The 18,502-nt window shown below is 40.8% G+C and overlaps 1 protein-coding gene and 4 non-coding genes across 7 annotated transcripts; 4 read left to right on the top strand and 1 right to left on the bottom strand.

Moving 5' to 3' along the window:
* The first annotated feature begins 2,789 nt into the window (after positions 1–2,789).
* Positions 2,790–2,861, top strand: trnag-ucc (transfer RNA glycine (anticodon UCC)). The gene has a single exon. It is a non-coding gene; the product is annotated as a tRNA-Gly (tRNA).
* Positions 2,862–4,173: 1,312 nt separating this feature from the next.
* On the top strand, positions 4,174–4,245 carry trnag-ucc (transfer RNA glycine (anticodon UCC)). Its single transcript has one exon. It is a non-coding gene; the product is annotated as a tRNA-Gly (tRNA).
* Positions 4,246–4,363: 118 nt separating this feature from the next.
* trnas-aga (transfer RNA serine (anticodon AGA)) lies at positions 4,364–4,445 on the top strand. Its single transcript has one exon. It is a non-coding gene; the product is annotated as a tRNA-Ser (tRNA).
* A 1,330-nt stretch (positions 4,446–5,775) lies between these two features.
* On the top strand, positions 5,776–5,857 carry trnas-aga (transfer RNA serine (anticodon AGA)). Its single transcript has one exon. It is a non-coding gene; the product is annotated as a tRNA-Ser (tRNA).
* Positions 5,858–9,724: 3,867 nt separating this feature from the next.
* On the bottom strand, positions 9,725–17,308 carry map3k8 (mitogen-activated protein kinase kinase kinase 8). 3 transcript variants are annotated; one of them, XM_059326569.1, is made up of 8 exons: positions 17,192–17,308; positions 16,202–16,567; positions 15,916–16,086; positions 14,565–14,826; positions 13,535–13,641; positions 12,507–12,659; positions 10,829–11,075; positions 9,725–10,734 (listed from the first exon to the last, which is right to left on the bottom strand). In XM_059326569.1, the coding sequence occupies exons 2-8, from the start codon at positions 16,538–16,540 to the stop codon at positions 10,610–10,612; spliced, it is 1,404 nt and encodes a 467-aa protein (XP_059182552.1). In that variant the 5' UTR covers positions 16,541–16,567; positions 17,192–17,308; the 3' UTR covers positions 9,725–10,609. The 3 variants fall into 3 exon arrangements, with proteins under 3 accessions (XP_059182552.1, XP_059182554.1, XP_059182553.1); XM_059326571.1 differs by having other exon boundaries at positions 17,188–17,211; XM_059326570.1 differs by lacking the exon at positions 17,192–17,308 and having other exon boundaries at positions 16,202–16,682.
* Between the last annotated feature and the right edge of the window lie 1,194 nt (positions 17,309–18,502).

Below are 18,502 nucleotides of genomic sequence, written 5' to 3'. Positions count from 1 at the left end.
ACATATCAGATATTTCTGTACATGTGTTTAAGTTATTAAATTGCAATAACAAATTACAATAACATTTGTATTAAAAAACGATTAATTTGATAAAAAGGATATATATATATATATATATATATATTTACATATAAGTGTGAGTATATCTATGTATATATATTTACATCTCTCTCTCTCTCTCTCTCTCATATATATATATATATATATATATACACATATATTTACATATATATATTGTTGACTGCTCACTCTTCATCTTCAGCACTTTCGGCAAGACTCTCCCAAAACACCCGGCGGTTTGGTGGCATCAGTGGGCAGAGTTTTGTCAGGATGTCTGCCTTCTTCTGCCTCCCAACCCCCTTCATTGCAGGCCTCAGTTGCTGAGGGATGCCAAGAGTGGTCTTCTTCATGAGGAAGTCCAGCTCTGTGAATTCCTCCTGATCATGGGAAAGTTTCACCCACATGCTCCTTGAACCTCTTCTCAACTGGATCTCTGCCATTTCTGCTAGATGAGGTGCATTCTTGAGCTTCGTCACGGAGTGCCCTGCTTTCCATGCACGGATGTCCTCACTTTGCAGTTCCACCACATTCACTTTTGCAGAGTTAGAGGATGCAATGACACTGCTGAAGTCCTGAAAGTCAAGAACAACACCCCCAGGCCGCCTTTTCATCTCTTGCTCCACCCCATGATGAAAACTGTCAGCACTCATGAAGGTGTGCCCTGGTTCAAAGTATTTCAGTGTTACGTCTTGTGTGGAGTTGGAGTTATGATTCACCATACTGACGAGTGTTGTCAGGAGGCACCAATTCTTATTCTGTGCTGTGCAGTTGTCCATCCACAGGACAAGATGAGGGATGTCACGCTCCCTTTGCAGAGCACATACATAGGCAGATGCCACCTCCTCTGCCTTCCTCCCAGCCATCCCCTCATGCCAGATCACTGAGATACTCTTCTTCTTTGATCCTGTCTTCTTGCCAACTGTGGCAAAGGTCTCATGAAAAACAGAGATCCGCTTGGTGAAGATGGTTGTCTTCACCCCTGGCATTTGGGGCAGCATGATGACTTTCTGGAGGTCCACGCTGCGGATCGACAGGTTGTCACTCTGATCTTTTTCTGCATCAAGCTTGTAGTGATGCCTCCATCTTGCTGCTCTCTCCTTGTGGTCTTCCCACTTCTTGCAGACTGAGCAGTCTGGAGTGGGGTCCTTGTTGGCAGCCTGGTGTTCGGAATTCACATGGAGCTCATGCTGGAGACACTGGTCGCACTGCTCCTCTCCCAGTTTGGTGAAGCTGATGTTGCTGTTCTTTACGGCTTTTCTGTATGTTTCATATGAACAGTGGGAGTTGGAAGCAAAGTGCTTGTACATCAGCTGCACAGTTACATCACTTGGGAGGTATCTACGATTGGGGGCATGTTCCCTTCGATAATGGCTAACGGTTGGATGAAATGATTCAATGTGTTGGTAAATTGGGGTCATATTTAGTTTATTGGCTGGGGCATGTCTTCCTCTGCGCTCTATGGGGGGTATCAAACATGATGGGGAGCTGTTTCCGATGACTGTTTGGATAGCAATGGCGAGTTTTTAATATAGTTTTCCGCCTCCAGCTGGATTAACTTTGTGATGTGAAGGACAAAACGTAGGTGACACGGCATCGCTGATGATGGTGAAGTTACAGAGGATAACGTTACAGCTTTCAGGGAGCAGGTAAGCTTATGCTAGCTAAACACCAAAACATCGCCTGCAAGCCATATACAGCTGATGATGACAGCTGGCGTTTTATAATGTGATTGTGATCGTTACTTACCATATTCTGGATATTTTCTTTTTAATGCCATCTCCACCAGCCTCTTTCCTCCGGGCAGTGCCATCTCAAACAAATGTATTGTGTGAGGTAAAGAGTCAAAGTAAGAAGTTAGACGGGTGAAATCGGCCGTTGTAGAATCCTCAAGCAGTCGCGTGAGGAGCGCGGAGCAGACCCCGGGAAATTCATGTTTAAATTCATATATAAAACCAAAGCAGACCGCAGTAAGTGAACTTACTGCGGTCTGCTTTGGTTTTATGTTTAAATTCGTATATATATCCAAAGCAGACCGCAGTAAGTGCAATTACTGCGGTCTGCTTTGGTTTTGAGTTGGATTTTGTAGTTACTGCAATTTTTATATCATTATTTCTCTGAAAATAAGCAAAATTGAAATCTAAAACTTTGTCACAAGATAAAACAGACATCAAGGAGTTAATTTTTAGTTATAACTCAATTTCGACCCAAAATGTAGTTACTGCAGTTAGGCTTTGTAGGGCAGTGTAGGTGTTGCGTACCTGAGGACTCCATCAACCTCAGTACGGACCGTCTTGGATTCGAGCAAAGCTACTGCCTGCTGATCTTGCTTAGAACAAGTCACCTCTCTCTCATGTTGATAAGGTACAGTGTTTAATTGCCGGAGCCTTTCAACGTTCTTATATTGCTCATCCATCAATGGCAACGGAAAAGGAGGTGAACAGACATGTTGAGTGACCCAGCCGCCCCATGCCTTGGATTGGGCCTTGAGGGATCCACCCAAGCCTGGTATGGACTGCTCCCGGGCCACCGGATGGGTCAAGTCTTACAGGATCAAGCGTTGTTGTGGGATGTGGTTGATCAGAGCCTATAAGCTTCTCTCAAAGAAGGTATGGGAATGCCACGGTGTAGGTGTTTGAACTTCCTTTGGAAACAGTCAATAGGATAAGTATGCTGAGCCTTAATAAAGCTTTTATAAGATTTTTTTTTTTGCTGATCTCAGATTTTCATCAGCGATGGTGGTATAGTGGTGAGCATAGCTGCCTTCCAAGCAGTTGACCCGGGTTCGATTCCCGGCCATCGCATAGAAATCCACTTTTTGCTGTAAAGGGCACATTTCTTTCAGTGTTGGAGCACCGCTTGTCTTTTGCTTATGTTTGGCTGTTAAAGATGGGTGGATCCATCACGTAGTTCCAACATGTAGTTAACGGCTATAACTTGACAAATAACAGTTTGCATTCTACTTTTAAATATAACTGCATTTTTGTGTCTGACTGGTTAAATTGATTATCTAGAAATGCTTTGTGACCTCCCAGTGCATGTTTGATTCCTGCTGACGTTTCATGTTTAATTCTTTTTTACGATTTTTTGGCGATTGTTTCGAAAAGTTATTTCCATTTCCAAATACATTTAAAGTGTTGTGAGAGAAGTTCATATAATTGGAACACCTTTTAAAATTGCATTTGCTACAACTATGAACATTTATTATTATAATTGTCCTGCCAGAGATAGCAACGCACCACCTCACTTGAGCTCATGCAAACACATAAGGACTTATGCTGTGCAACAACTTGCTGCTTTGCAGTGAGAAAAAACACAGGCAGAAGGCTACACGAGTCTGGTTGAGAAAACAGTTAGGGACAGGCAGAAATATTAATGGGTGTATTAATAAAATATTGGCTTCTTACCTGCAAATTTTATTGCATTTACAGTAACAAGCGTAGTGAGATGAGCTCATCCCCAACAAAGAAAGTGTTAAAACAGTAGTGATGAAAAAGAACTGTAATTTGTATTCAATACCAGGTTCTGCTGCCCATCCTTACTAATGCCAAGACAAAGGCTATTCATGCAGTTGTGTACTAACAGACTACTAAATATAGAAAAAGGAATGTAAGCCCCTGCATCAGGAAGGTGAGACCAACTCCACATGTGGTTAGGCAGATCTGCTTTCATTCCAATGCAATGTGTTCTGCATACATACTACAAACTGCATTTATGCCTTGCAGTCATGTTTCCCTTTTCCAGATAGGGTACTGGTTGAGATTGAAAGGGCTTTTAAATTACAATAATGAATTTCGGCAAACTGATCCATCAGTACCTATTGCAATAATGTAGCACACCAAACCTCAACTTTCAGTTATCTTAAATAAATGGCAAAAAGTAAAATTCCCAGCAAAGACAGTCATGAATTTTACTTCTCATGAAAATTTTAAAGTTTTTTTTCTTTCCAACTACTCCTATTTCTCCTTCTCTTCCTCCCTTTTTTCCTGACATCAACTCCGAATTTTTTTTTCCTTCTCTCCATTCCATACCCCTTCCCTTTTCCCCTCCCTCCTCCCTTGTTGAATTCCTGACACAGACTGGTGACTCTGCAGTGGAATTTTTGCACTTCATCTAGCGATGGTGGTATAGTGGTGAGCATAGCTGCCTTCCAAGCAGTTGACCCGGGTTCGATTCCCGGCCATCGCAAATATAGTTTTTTCTGACACATAATTGGTCAGATTGCCAGACAAGTAAAAACTTTTACAACTTTAAACATGTTATTACTGCTATTTCAGATATGCTTGAAGTGATATTTAAACACTGAGTTGTCGTGGCCGAGTGGTTAAGGCGATGGACTAGAAATCCATTGGGGTCTCCCCGCGCAGGTTCGAATCCTGCCGACAACGAAATGGAGTTTTGAGCCACCAGTTGCACAGCACACACATGTCAACAAGGCTAAAAAATGAACACCAAACAAAGAAAACAACTGGAAATATAGAGATCCGTGATCATGTACACGACAGATTAAACACGGGAGACACAACTGTGGCCACCGTTGCTAACTGTGCAGGCCTTAGAGACTATTTTTTTAAAAACGACTGCCGACAAATCCAGCGACTTTTTCTCGTGTTATTGGAGACTTTTAGAGACTTGTTCTTACTCTTCTTAACGAGCCACCGGCCCACAGCTCGGTAAGAAGAGCAGCTTGTTGGAGACTCATTCTTACTCTTGTTAAGAAAAGTAAGAATGAATCCAAAAGTCGAAGAAAAAGTCGATTGTCGGCAGTCGTTTTTTTGAAAATAGTCGCTAGTCCTTCTTAGTGTTCTATCCAATCAGCAACCAGGCATTTGTAAGGGGAGAAAAACGGCCCTGCTCTTCATTGGGTAAAAAAAAGTCCTGTCAAAAACCCCTCAAGACTTCTCATATTCAAAATAGGGGCATTTCGGCGAGTGAGACCCACCTCATTCCGGGTATTGGGCTTACAGTCATCTAAGAACTCAAGAACCTGGCCTGCTATTGCCTCAACATGCTTGTTCCTCAAGCTCACGTCAGCATATTTGAGAAACCTCTCCTTCAAACCACTTTGGAAAGCAAAACGCAGGACATATGACATGATGCCCCTTGTCTCCTTCAAGGCTTCAGTCATACATCTGTAAAAAACTGTATAAAGTCTTTCTGAATTATGCTGGGCATGCCCATGAAAACAGTAGCAGTATCAAGATGACATCTTCAAGTAGTTCCCTTTATTCTCTGATTCTTTGCCCTCATCATGTCCTCTAAATGCAAGCTCTTGCTTCAACAACAACAACAACAAAATAATCTGATTTGATAACTATATTTTCATGGATTTAGGAGAGAAGTCGTTTCATTTCTGAAGCAAACTTGATATAAATTAAATTAATATTAGAATTGGAAGATTATTAAATGAAAGAGATTACATATAACATTCAAAATGCAAGGCCCTAAGGGTTCTCCTCTGCTTTGCCACTGATACTTTTGTAGAATACTGCTCCTACTGAAACTTTTCAGATGTTAGGTTGACCCTTTTGCACAGCCTGTTCAAGGTGGGAAGCATTGGTGTTCTTCTGTTTGAAGTCTGTGTGAAATGGGCAGCTGGCAGCGTGTGAACACATGCACACACACTAGCTGCCGATGCTGTCATGTGAAATGGTGCGAGCTATTTATTTATTTTTATCTACTTATTTGAATCATCAGTAGAGTGTAATTGTTTTATGGGTTGTCGTGGCCGAGTGGTTAAGGCGATGGACTAGAAATCCATTGGGGTCTCCCCGCGCAGGTTCGAATCCTGCCGACAACGTAGCACGTTTTTGACCAATGGTACCCTGTATGATACATAGCGTACCTCCTGAGGTGTTTCTAAAGGTGTGTTTCCAATATAGTCAATTTCCCCAAATGAGGCGGGTCTCCCTCGCCGAAACGCCCGTGTCAGCTGACCCTGTCCGAGAGCAGTGCCATTTTTCTCCCCTGAAAAAAGCCTGGTTGCTGATTGGATAGAACACTAAGCGGGATTTGACATGCTAAGCTGGATTTGACGTAGTACTCGCCACAACAACACGCGCCATTTTTAAAAGCCGGTGAAGTAGGGAGTAGTCACAAGGGACAAGAAACATAAGCCCCTTTTCATAGTGCAGTCCCGCAAATGTCCCGCTATATTGCTGGAAAGATCTGTGCCGATCTGTTCGCCTTAGGGTAGTCATAGTGATCCTGTGAAGGTGTGATATTCTGCCCTTTCATAGTGCACTCCGAGGCTCGGAACGAGGTGCAAAGAAGCACAGTGCTAACAGGCTACACAGCTAGCTCTGGAGCAGTACAGTATGTATGTGCTGCAGCAGTATGTGTTCACTTAGCAATTTCTGTTTGTTTACAACACAGACCAGTTAGCATGCCCGTTTGTTTATGATCAGCAGCGGACACTTTGTGTACAGTTAGCATGCCAGTTTGTTTATGATCAGCGGCGGACACTTTGTGTACAGTTAGCATGCCAGTTTGTTTACAATAAACGCCGGGCGCTGTGCACAGTTGGCGAAGGCGGCCACAGTTGTTGTGCATGTCGTCGACACTGTCGCTAATCGATAATGCGGTGATTGAAAACCATATGTCACCTCCGGAGTCTCGTAAATCTCTCTGGGGTCTTGCCTTTTTTTGTAATTGAGACACGCCGAGTGAGCGGCCATTTAAGAGGGCCTGGCCTCAGACTTTCCCAGCGGCCACTCTTAACCCTAATGGTACTGTCTTGGAGGCAAACAAAATACCCTTTCAGTAATTTTCCACCTTTTCCACTAATGTTTTTGGTCCATAAAGGTGTTCTGAAGTGGATGAGCCGGGTATTTCAGGATGGCCTCGAACATCTTGACAGGTCATTTCTCCACCACCTCCTCCAGTGTGTTCAACCTGGCTCCAACCACAGAACCAGCTCTTTTGACCAGTCTGATCATCTCTGTGTGTGATGCTGCCTCCCCAGCAGACTGCAGCATAAAACAACACACTACCACCACAGACTGATAAAACATCTGCAGCATCTTACTACAGATGTCCAGAGATCTGAGCTTCAAGAAGACAAAGAGGCGGCTCTGCCCCTTTTTGTCGAGAGTATATACTTTATACTGAAAGTATATTTACACTAATCATAATATAAAGTTATTTTGTGTTGTGTTGCCGTTGCTCAGTAGAGTGTCTGTCATCCGTCAGTCATTCAAAACCCCGACCCCAACCCCGCATTCACACACTGAATATGCCGAGCTGCCCTCCCCACTGCGCTTCAAAACAATTCAAGCATGAACGAGAAACGTGCCTACCTGTCTGTATCAGCCGCATCCCCACGTCTCCGTGCGCTACTATTACTTCCTGTCGTTAAACACATGCAGCTTTCAAAATAAGAGCATAGTGTGTTAACAGAATCCACAACAGAATTTATAAGAAGACTGTCAAAATAAGAACCTACAAGAACCCTTATTCTCCTTTACAATAATTAATTAATTAATTAATTAATTCCATCACTGATAAGATCAGTGATGGAATAGTGGCATTAGAATGTGTGAGAGGCACCAAATTTGGGCTTTTATGAAAAGAATTATTCAGGGGGGCATGCCTCCAGCCCCTCCCTAGCCAGCTATTTTTCAACACTGTCTGGCTGCTCCAAGTCCTAGGGGAAAGCCTTGTTGACTGTTAAAAAGGTTATGTGAGGTGCTCACATTTAGCTCTCAAAGTGGCCGAGATCGAGGCATTTTACTTTAACTTTTACATTATTTGCTAATACTCAAGAGTCAAGAGTAATTTTGTGTATTTGGCAACTGTTGCGATTTGCAATTTACACTACATTTTAGATTTACGATTGATTTTTATTTTGTTGTATGTTTTTTATTTATTCATACAGACTAAAAAAAAATAATTTTCTATATATTTTTCTGTATTTTTTCATATTGTCAAGAATATTTTTATCGCAAAAATGCCCTGAAATATTGTGATTTTCTTTTAGGGCCACCCCTAGCAGGTGTTATAGTGGATATTATTTATGGCAGTATTATGGTATCTCTGTGTAAAAGAGGTTAAAGTGATGCTTTGATAATGACGAGTAGATACTCTCTTTTGTGTGTTGTCTCATACCTAGTAAGTTGTAATTCTTAAGATTTTCATTCAGTCAAACACAATTTTTTACACTATGTTGATGCAAACTTGAAGTCTAGAAGCTACAGCCTACATTAGTTGCAATTAGCATAACAAATTTCCAGCTGAATTATTTTATCAAAATGTCAACTTTAAATGTGTCTTAAACACATAAAAGTGGCTGTGCATGAGTCAGCAGTTCACATAAAACAAGAATAAAACAGGAGAGCCACAGATTATATAAATTCACCTAAAAGCCTGTAACAGGACAGCTCCTGATTATAATAAGCCTTCTTTTATCTGTTTAGCAGCATAATCAGTCCATTCAGTGATATGTCTATAACCAGTAGATGGTAGTATTTGTCTTTCACATTCATTGAGAAACCATTGAATATCATTGTAAATACTTCAGATCAGACTCTGAGGCTAACCCCTCCACAGCAGAGCTTGACGCCCACTCATGTGACGGTTATAGAAAGAGGAAGAGTAGGCCTGAGCCACAGATAGGAGAAAAAACACTTCACACATTTTTAATCACTTGGGTTTCCCTGATGCAACATCAGTAGCAGATACTGCCCATGACAAAAAAAGAACAATTAAAAGTAATGTAGTAGAGGACACTAAAACCTAATTGATGCATATCTAGATGCTAACGGGGAACCAGGAAACCCCAAAGCAAGCAGTTTCCAATGAATTGTTAGTTTGGGATTTTTTCACCGTGTTATTGCTGTTTCTTGGTAACATACTGTAGAATATGTAACAGGAACATTATTGGTCATGCAGTTTTTCTTAATGTGTATTAATTAGTATTCACTAGCTATCACTCTATTTAACTTTAAATGTCCTGTCACAACTAAACAAAATTAAAATTAAGTATTTAGATTTGTTACTTAAGTAAAAAAAAAAAAAGTAAAAGTTATTAAAGTACATATTGTGCACTTTGTTTTTCTATGGAATATATATAGATGGATAGATTTTTGTTGTTGCTGTAAACTTAATTATAAAGTTTTTAGCAAAACTTTTCTGTCTTAAGACCTAAAGTCAGTTTTGAGTGAGATACTCAGTAGTATAAATAATACAATGTTGGAATTGTACTTCAGTACATTCCTACGGGCAACTCAAAAGAGATGTGAAAGTGACTTTTGAATAAGACCAAAGATGGTCTGTTGACCATTTAGCTCAAAGCACCACTGTGCTTTCGTAGTCTCACAGAGCACATACTGGCTGTATCATGAGACTTGTAATTAATGCAGAGGCTGCAATTTTGTGTAGACTGGTTCTAATGCCTTTATTTACTTTCATAGGAAAGAGAAAAAAAGAGCGAGAGAGAGAGAGGAACTTGTGTCCTCCACCCACACGTTACCACGGAACCGTGCTCCCCAACGAAGGTTTAAATTTCCTTACACACCCTTATCAGTGATCTGTCATTTCTATCAAATACCAGATAAAAAGCCCCTTTTTGCATATAGCGTAATAAACATACTTTATGCCAGTGCTGCCAACACAAAAGTCTAATAGTCAGGACATTTTATTAGAAAAAGAAAAAAAATTTGTGATTGAATCAAAAGTGAAATATCATGACATAGTAAATGTTTTAGTTTCACAGGAATCTCTCTTAATTGTGAAGCTGCAAATCTAAAATGAATACTCTATTTAAATAGAACTGAATCAATAATAGGCAGAATGGGATTTTCATGTTATTGCATTTATTGCATAATGACACATTTTCAAACTTTGGGCAATTTCTGTGCTCAATACTAAAGAAAACAGAAGTGACACAACAGCTTTTTTGTTTCAGGTAACGCTCAGCACGACTCATCTCACGGGATGTACAAAGCACAAATTAAATACCACATGCATTCCACAGAAGCGTCATTTGCATAGCATCATGATGCTATTTCTATTCCACAGGAATTAACAAGAGGAAGTCCATAAAGAACTACATACACATGTTTGCATAGTGCCCACATACTTTAACAGATAGCTTACATACTTTAGTGATAAATATTTTCTTTTTCAAGACTGTTTGACATAGTTTCACAAGAAAAAAACAGCATACATTTGGTTATTGTGGTAACTAACACACTGAAATATACCATGTATTAGAACAATGTACGGAGCTCTGGGAAATTATACCAACAGCTGACACTTAATGCTCACTGATTACAATCCATCTCTTCTAACAACTGTCCTGCAGTGTTGTTGAGTCACATCAGCCCATTTAAGCATCAAGGTTAAGCTTATTTCATTCATTACAAATCCTCTGGAGTCTTGTAAACAATTGCAGGTCGTCAATGAGCCGCGTCGCCTGCAGCTGTTCACCAGTCTGAACTATTCATCAGTGCTCCACCAGCAAAGCCATACATTTAACAAAATGCTCAAAAGTAAATTATCAGCTGGCTTTGAATAACGTTCAGTCACTTAAGTGGTGCGATGCGGTCTGGTGCTAGCCATATTCCGAGGTCGGGGGCCCTGTCACCAGTTTACAGTAACCTGACAAGGCCCCTAGGTCAATGTACAAGGAGCCCTTCCTCTTCACGTGGCCAGAATCCTCAGAATATAGAGAAGAGTCTGCAGAAAAGAGAAATCAGTACATGTTTATTTAGGGCAGATATTTCAAAATTAATTACTGGAACCAAATTGTCTTCAACATGTAGATGCTTACCCTGTGTGGTGTCGTGGTGCTGGCTCTGCTGCCGTAGCAGAGTGTTGGTGGCCTCCTCCAGGGCAGAGTCAAGGCTCCAGCAGCGTGGCTGATCCTCCCTGGATGGATTGATGGCCTCGTCCTTCAGCAGCTCAGACGCTGAACTGCGCAGAGCAGGGTTTCTCTCCAGGGCTCGCTCCAGGAAGGTGCGCATGGTCAGGCTGCAGTCCTCTGCTATGTCCTCCAGAGGAGGGGCCTGCTTGTGGATCTGGTGGGAAAGAGATAAGGCAAAATTGGCATTAGAAAACTGTGCCATGAAAGAAAAAAACCCAAAGTTACAAAGACAGTCAATGCTTCCAAATAAACAACAAAAAACATCAGGGCACATAGAACTCCTCCAGCAGCTGTGACCTAGTTTTTTTGTCAGTGTGAGTAGTAACTTGTAAAACAAGTTTGGTTGTGATAAAAAGGAACTAGAAGAAGTAGCAAAGCTCAGCTTGTAAAAGCGACTTAACCACGTAACATTACTTCTCCATGACAGCAGTTTCACGAGGAAGTGAGTAAATGAAAAGGGCTGATTATCATTTCAAAAACAGAAACATGAGCAAATATACCCATGTAATGGAAAAACCTTTAAAAGAAACAGAAGTAGTGACTGACTCAGTCTGCCATAATAGGTCACACACTGCAATCAGTCACTTTAAGCCTTTTAGTATCTCATGATAATCTAAACTGTGGGAGACCCAAACAAGGTCATGGAAAAGTGTGTCAGTTTTTCAAATGCAGTAAGATAATGTCTATTTAGTGGTATACATGTGATATCATGCAACCCCAATTCTGAAAAAGTTGGGATATTGTGTAAAACATAAATAAAAAAATGCTTTAATCTGCTTGCCCTCTTTTAAACACATATTTTATTGAAAACTATAAAAAGACTATATTTAATGTTTTATCATATCAACTTTATGGATCTTTGTAAATACATGTTTATTCAAACTTCAGAAAACTGCTGTCTGTAAACCAGGCTTGGAATTTCGTCATTTTAAGATTTTAAGTCGACTTCCATATTTAATTTAATTTAAGGACTAGTAATGACGTTTCTGAAGAAGATTGGAGTCTCAGTTGAAACTGTCAAGCAGGTAAGGAAACATCTGATGATAAATGTCATCAAAAGACACAGGTGTCAAAGCTGTGTTGACAGGAAAGAGGCAGACTAGAAAACTGAAACTGGGGCAGTGCGGGCGGGGCATCAAGGCCACCGTGGCCTCAGGGCAGATATGTTTTTTAAGGGCATGAGGACAAATTGCATTTGGACCTCTGAAGGCCCGGACAGGTTGATAGTATTTAGTTCGGCGTGTGCGCACACGCAGACGGTGAGACACGGATCGATCATGTGGGGACGAGACTGATACAGACAGGTACTCACTGCAGCTTGGTATATTCAGTGCGTGTGTGTAGTTGTGTGAAATTCCTGCCCTGCTGTAAACGCAATTCATCACTGCAAATGTCAGGTGCTTTGCTGACAATAAAAACAGTGGTTGTTTTCTTGAAGAAGTCTTGTATATGTACTCTTTTTACATCAAATTATAGCCGTTGGTTCTAATAGTGCACGCACAATAATGGCAGTCTGTTATTATTAGTACAATCTAGGATAACTCACTGAACCTAGCATGGCTCATAAAAAGGGTACAGTACTTACAATGTAGAGGTAGGATGGGTAGGCCGTGCGTGGGTACCTCTGGACCCATGGAGGGCTGCCCGTCTGCATGTGGATGATGGTGGTGCCAAGGCTGTAGATGTCTGTCTTGGTGTTATGTCCTCGACACAGAACGACCTCTGGACTCATATACATCTAAATGAAAGAAGGGTCACATGACATGAATTTTATAAAAGGAAAAGGCATAAATGAAGTTCATGTTTTATTGGTTTCCCATTCAAATGAATGTTCAAGTGATAAACAACAAACAACCTCTTGCAGTAAAAGGGGTTTCCTGTTTCAACAACCAAGATAACCTTTAGACCACTGCTGTGTGTGTGTGTCAAGGTAAGGGCAGTGCAGAAGTGATCTGGCCTTTGGAGTGTGAAAAATAAACACACCACCTCTTTCTCTGCTGGAAATTCCAGCTTGTTCCCCCATGTTAATGCTAGCCTTAGCAGCCCAGTGTGTTTGCTAGCTCTGTCTCTCTTATTATTACTACTGGGTGTCTACCCTGGGACTTTCCACAAGCCAAGCCATGAGAGGCCCAGGGTGCATGTGCAAAGACCAATATAGACTGACACACAAACAGGTCAAGACATGGGAAAGCTAGACAGATGCATGATGGGAGAAAAGGCATGTGAGAAATCTCTTGGATTAATGCTAAAATTTCCAAAGTGCTGATTACATTTGTTCCGAGAACCCAAAGCATAAGCAGACTATGAATAACATCAGTGAGGTCAATGAGTGCACTGTCTGCTCTGCAACAACACTTGCCAATCACTGACTTTCAATCACTTTGGAAAAGACAGAGACAAGTGCTGACAAGTCTTCAGACTAATTTATTTAAATCGCTGGGGAAGTCTGGCCTCAGTCATGAGTCAAGAAGAGTTCTGCCTTCAAGTAAAAACACACTCAAGCTCAGAGATAGAAAAACAAGAAATAATTGGACCAAAAATTGTTGGGTTTGTACATTCATTACAGGCTTAAAGTTGCAGTCTGGAATACTCAGATCTGGCTTATTTTCTTACCTCTGTTCCTCTCAGGTCTCTGGGAATGTATATATCCTCTGTCATCTGCACCGTCAGGCCAAAGTCCACCAACACTGCCTTGTCTGACATCAGGACAATGTTACTGGCTAAAGAAAGAAAACAGATAAAATTATAGTTATGGCTCGGTCTGTCAGAGAGGCTGTTGTGTACAGTATTTTCAGTGTTTATGCTTTGCTTGCAGGTTGCCATTTGAGCTAATAATTATTGACTTTTCAAGCACACTAAAGAACTGGTTTGTGCTGTGTTTGCATTGATTTTCACTGGGAAAAGGCTACTGAAACCTCCCAAGAAGTAGTCGAGCTTGTCACGTGCTTTTAGGGAAGGAATTTGAGAGATAATTTGAGGGCGAGGCTTTTGTGAGAAGTCTCTTCATTGCGCTTAAGAACCTCCAAGGTATAATTACATATTTTGATCACAGGCAGGAAACACTTAGGGTCACAACAACATGTCAGAGGGCCAGGCTGGCCATTGTCATAAGTCACTTGGTTCTCCGGACCCTACATTTTACCCTGAGAGAGCATGAGAAGCAGGCTGGAATTTCCAAACAGCCTTTAGGGCCTTAACAGACGGCTGTGGAGAATGCTTTGATCCACTCAGTGTGGCTGTGATTCAACCAACGTGAAACTACCTCACATCAAACCTCAGCTGAGCCACACCTACTGTAATAAGCATATGTTCTTGTAATCTAAGTCATTAGCTACCACACTGTGTGACTTGGCTACACTTCCTCAAAATGTGTTTATCTATATCTAAATCTATAGTGGAGGAAGGCCTTATAAGTGATTCATTCATAGTGTGTAAGACTTTATGTGTTTGGTTTGTGGCTGTTTGCACTGATTCACCTCTTTCCTGCCCGCCAGTCAATACTCTCTTCAAGAATTATTTACAAGAACTGTAACCGTCTGTGGCTCAAGTTTGACGTAAATGGTAAAAACTGACATTACATCATATCCTGAACCATGTGCACAAGCTTACTCCAAAGCAGTAGATGTGTGAACAAAGCTCTTACGTTTGATGTCGTGGTGGATGACATTGTGTGAGTGCAGGTATTCCAGCCCCCGCAGGATTTGCTTGGTCACCCAGATGATCTCAAACTCCCTCATTGGCCCACAGCTGTCTAGCTTCTCAAGAACCGAGCCGCCCTCTCCAGCCTCCATGAACAGGTGGACGCTCTGGTCCCAGAGCATAGCTCCATAGAGCTCGGCGATGTTCTCGTGGCGGAACCGGGCTTGGAACTCCACGTCGGCTGCTTTGAAGTGCTCCATTGGGACCTGGGAGGATGATTATACAAATATACACATCATCACAAGTCTGTCTGCTGAGATGCGGGAAATAACTCAGATAAGAAAGCACGAAACTGGTGCCAGTAAGCCTTCTCTGTTTGTTTAACAGTGTGTACTATTCACTGTTTCAACATAGCATTCTGATGATAACACCACAATAGAGAGATAGGTAGACACTCCTTCCTCATTTGTCAATACTTCCCATGTGGGAAAGAGTAAACACCCCCCACCCCCACCCCAGGTGGGGCAGTATCATATGGATCAGTGGTTCTCAAATGGGGGTATGCGTACCCCTGGGGTACGTGAAGGCACTTATTAATAAATATTTTAGGAAAATATAAGTATAAGTTCCTGGCATCACCTGTCAATCACTTGGAAACTCAAAGATGGAGTCGTGGTTGAAGCGTGGCAGTTATAGTTTTAAATGGTTATATGCTCACTGTTTTTACTACATTAGTTTGAATCACTACATTTTAGTGATGAGAAATATTTTCAATACTTTTATTAATGGATTATTAACATTTAAATTGTTTGAAATTGTTTTGTTTTTTTCAAATGTTTTAATTTTGTTTGTGTTTATCAGCTCCAAAGTTTAATAAATCAGACACTGATGGCACATCGCTCTGTTTTTAAGTCTTTGTTTTTTTTTCAACCAAAAATGCTTTGCCCTGGTTAGGGGGTACTTGGCTGAGAAAATAATTCACAGGGGGTACATCACTGAAAAAAGGTTGAGAACCACTGATATATATATAAGAAAAGTGTTTTGAAGTGTGCCAGGAACTTTTGTTTATGCATTTAACTGTCATAAACACCCAGAGGAGCTGTGGAAAACTTTTAAATTTCCACTCTTGCACTAATCATTGCCAATTTTGTTACAAAAACATGTTTCTTCTTTTTAAAGAGCACTGTTCCTCTTTTACTTTAGAGGAAAGCAGACCAAATGTCATGTTGACATTAATCAAACACAGGCACCTTGTGAACAAGTTGTATTTGGCAGGTGAAATATTTGGCACTGAGGGTAGGAGTTACGAGAAGTCAGCTTGGGCCAGATTCCAGTCGTTGCTCCGCAGGACTCACCAGTTTGCAAGCCATCCTCTTCCTGGTGGTGGTGTCCTGAGCCAAGTGGACTTTCCCAAATGAGCCTTTAGGCACAAGGCCAGTGCCGTGATTCTTGTAGGTCAATTTCCAGGGAAACAGGAGCACATCCATGTTGATCTGGTAGCGGCCTTTTTTCACAGCCATGTCCTTCTGCATACAAAGGTCGGTTAAGACACTGATCATATCAAAAGGTTTATTTAACTACATTTTTATGCACAAAAACATTGAGACTAAAACAAAACACACCAAAAAAAACATTTCTCACCTTGTTCAGCAGGACACCTATCTCCTCAGGTGGGTGCTGCAGTGCTGCTGCCTGCATGTTGGAGAGCAGGTTGACAAAGGACAGGAGGTCTGTCACCGTCCCATACCGAACACCACCCAGCCCATCCACGTAGTCGTTCTCCTGACTCCCCAAGCCCACCAAGTCCCCTGCCTCCTCGTTCTCATCCATCTCCTCCTGGGAAAGACCTTCCTCTTCGAATGACAAGCCTCCTTCCCCCTCTTCCTCGAGCTGATACAGAGTCTCTGCAGCGTTGATAATATCTTCTATGTTCATGTGAGCCAACAGCAGTTCTACTCCATTATCGTATTTGTAATCCATCTTGATGCTTCACTCGTGTTGCTCGCCCTGAAATAAAACATTAGGAGGACATTTTACTGTTTAGTTCAAACTGATGTGATCCTGTCAGTGAAAAAGTTCATGTGGAGCACAGGACACACAGTTACACTTCACTGAAGCACTGAAGCTTTGATTCAGCTGGCTGGGCACACAGCTGGGAGGGGCTTAATAGACTTGTTTTCCAAGCAAATGAGGGGAGTTTCACAGTAAAGCTGGGAAGCCCCTGCAAAGCGTTGACCCTATTTTACATCTATAAAACAACACCTGCTAATAATCTTTGTAAAATCATTAATTGTCGTTTGGATATGAAATGTATATAATATGCCGTTTGGAATCCAGCTCATACACATATTATTGCATGCAAATCATGCAAAATACTTTTTTAGAGGCAGTCAACCAAACCTCATGTTTTAATGGAACACATTAGCACTGTGGTTATATTTCTATATCACAATCTAAACGTGCAAATTAACAATACCTGCCTCAAGAAAAAAATACAATATTAATTCGTAATGTATAGATTCTACAGCGGCTCTAAAATAGTTAGCTGCTACGTTTGACTCAGCAGATCATACAGCTTGTTATTGATAACAACAGATGAGAAATAGTAAAGAAAAAACACGCCGCACTTGCCGTGATCTTTGAGTCGGAAGCTTAACGTGTCCGTCGTCTCGGCATCGTTCGTCTCCAGCGTCCAACAGCGACTGACTGTGTGACACAGATCAGAGTGTTTAGTAGGAAGTAAACAGAGGAAGTGCAGTGGCACGTAGGTGGTGGAGGCGTTAATGTTAGCCGCTGTCGGCGCTTCACTGTTTGTCGGTTTCGTTTTCCCTTTCTTTTGTTTTCTCAGATGAAAAACAAATTTCGCGTGAGCTGAATGCTGAAACACAGGGCATTGCTTTCCACAGAACACTTGGGTGTTTTCCTCTGGGAAAAATGTGTTTCACTGCTTTTGATAAAAACAACTCTTGATAGAAGCCCCTGATAGAAATATATATAATAATATAAACGCCTTCTAATGCACAACATGGGTCAAAAATGACCCGCAAAGACTTGTTAGAACCACCAGATTACATTGGAAAATCACATATTTTACCATTTGAGACTTATTAGAGCCACCAAATAATAATTTCCATTGTAAAAACACCAATTTAACAAAATAGGATAGTTAATATTTGTGTCTTCTTTGTAGGGTTTTAAATTGGTGATTGGTGAATTGCTGACCCTTTGATGCACAACATATAAAAACCTTCTAATGCACAACATGGGTCAAAAATGAGCCACATTCATTTCCCATGTTATTTCATGCTGGCTGTGTGTTTGAAAATCTTCTTTTTTCAAATTATTACAACAGGTCATTATATCCATTTTTGCTTTCATACTTTATGAAGAAAAATCATTTTTGTATAATTACACCAAGTTTACACACACACGTGGGTCAAAAATAACCTTGTGCATTAGGAGCGTAGTGATACAAAAAGTGATACACTAAATGAACAATTTGAGTATATGTTTGTCTTATTTTCAATGTTTAACTTGTTAGAACCACCAGATTACTTTTGAAAATCACATATTTTACCATTTGAGACTTATTAGAATAACCAAATAATAATTTCTATTGGAAAAACACCAATTTAACAAAATAGGATGGTTTATATTTGTGTCTTCTTTGTAAGGTTTTAAATTGGTGATTGGTAAATTGGTGACAACATATAAACACCTTCTAATGCACAACATGGGTGAAAAATGACCTTGTGCATTTGAAGCGTAGTGATAAAAAAGGGGGGTTTATTCAGAAAGTAAGAAGTGAAAACAAAAAATTAGTATGTATGATGATCAAAAACAAGTTATTTGAGGAAAACCTGCAATACTGAATAATGTAATTAATTTATTGCAAAGACATATTTGGGTCACTTTAGACCTATGTTGTGCAAAGGGTTAATC

The sequence above is a fragment of the Centropristis striata genome, chromosome 23 (genome assembly GCF_030273125.1).
Source record: "Centropristis striata isolate RG_2023a ecotype Rhode Island chromosome 23, C.striata_1.0, whole genome shotgun sequence".
Classification (NCBI taxonomy): domain Eukaryota; kingdom Metazoa; phylum Chordata; class Actinopteri; order Perciformes; family Serranidae; genus Centropristis; species Centropristis striata.
The sequence above is the reverse complement of the archived record's forward strand: the minus strand, read 5'-3'. Positions and strand labels throughout refer to the sequence as shown.

Excerpts from the sequence above, each read along its gene's own strand:
- map3k8 (XM_059326569.1), bottom strand. The coding sequence starts at position 16,540 with ATGGATTACAAATACGATAATGGAGTAGAACTGCTGTTGGCTCACATG. Across the intron at positions 13,642-14,564 it reads CATCCACCACGACATCAAAC|CCAGTAACATTGTCCTGATG; the intron begins GTAAGAGCTTTG and ends TTCTTTCTTTAG. Across the intron at positions 11,076-12,506 it reads ACCCATCCTACCTCTACATT|ATCCACAAGCAGGCCCCTCC; the intron begins GTAAGTACTGTA and ends CTTTCCCACCAG.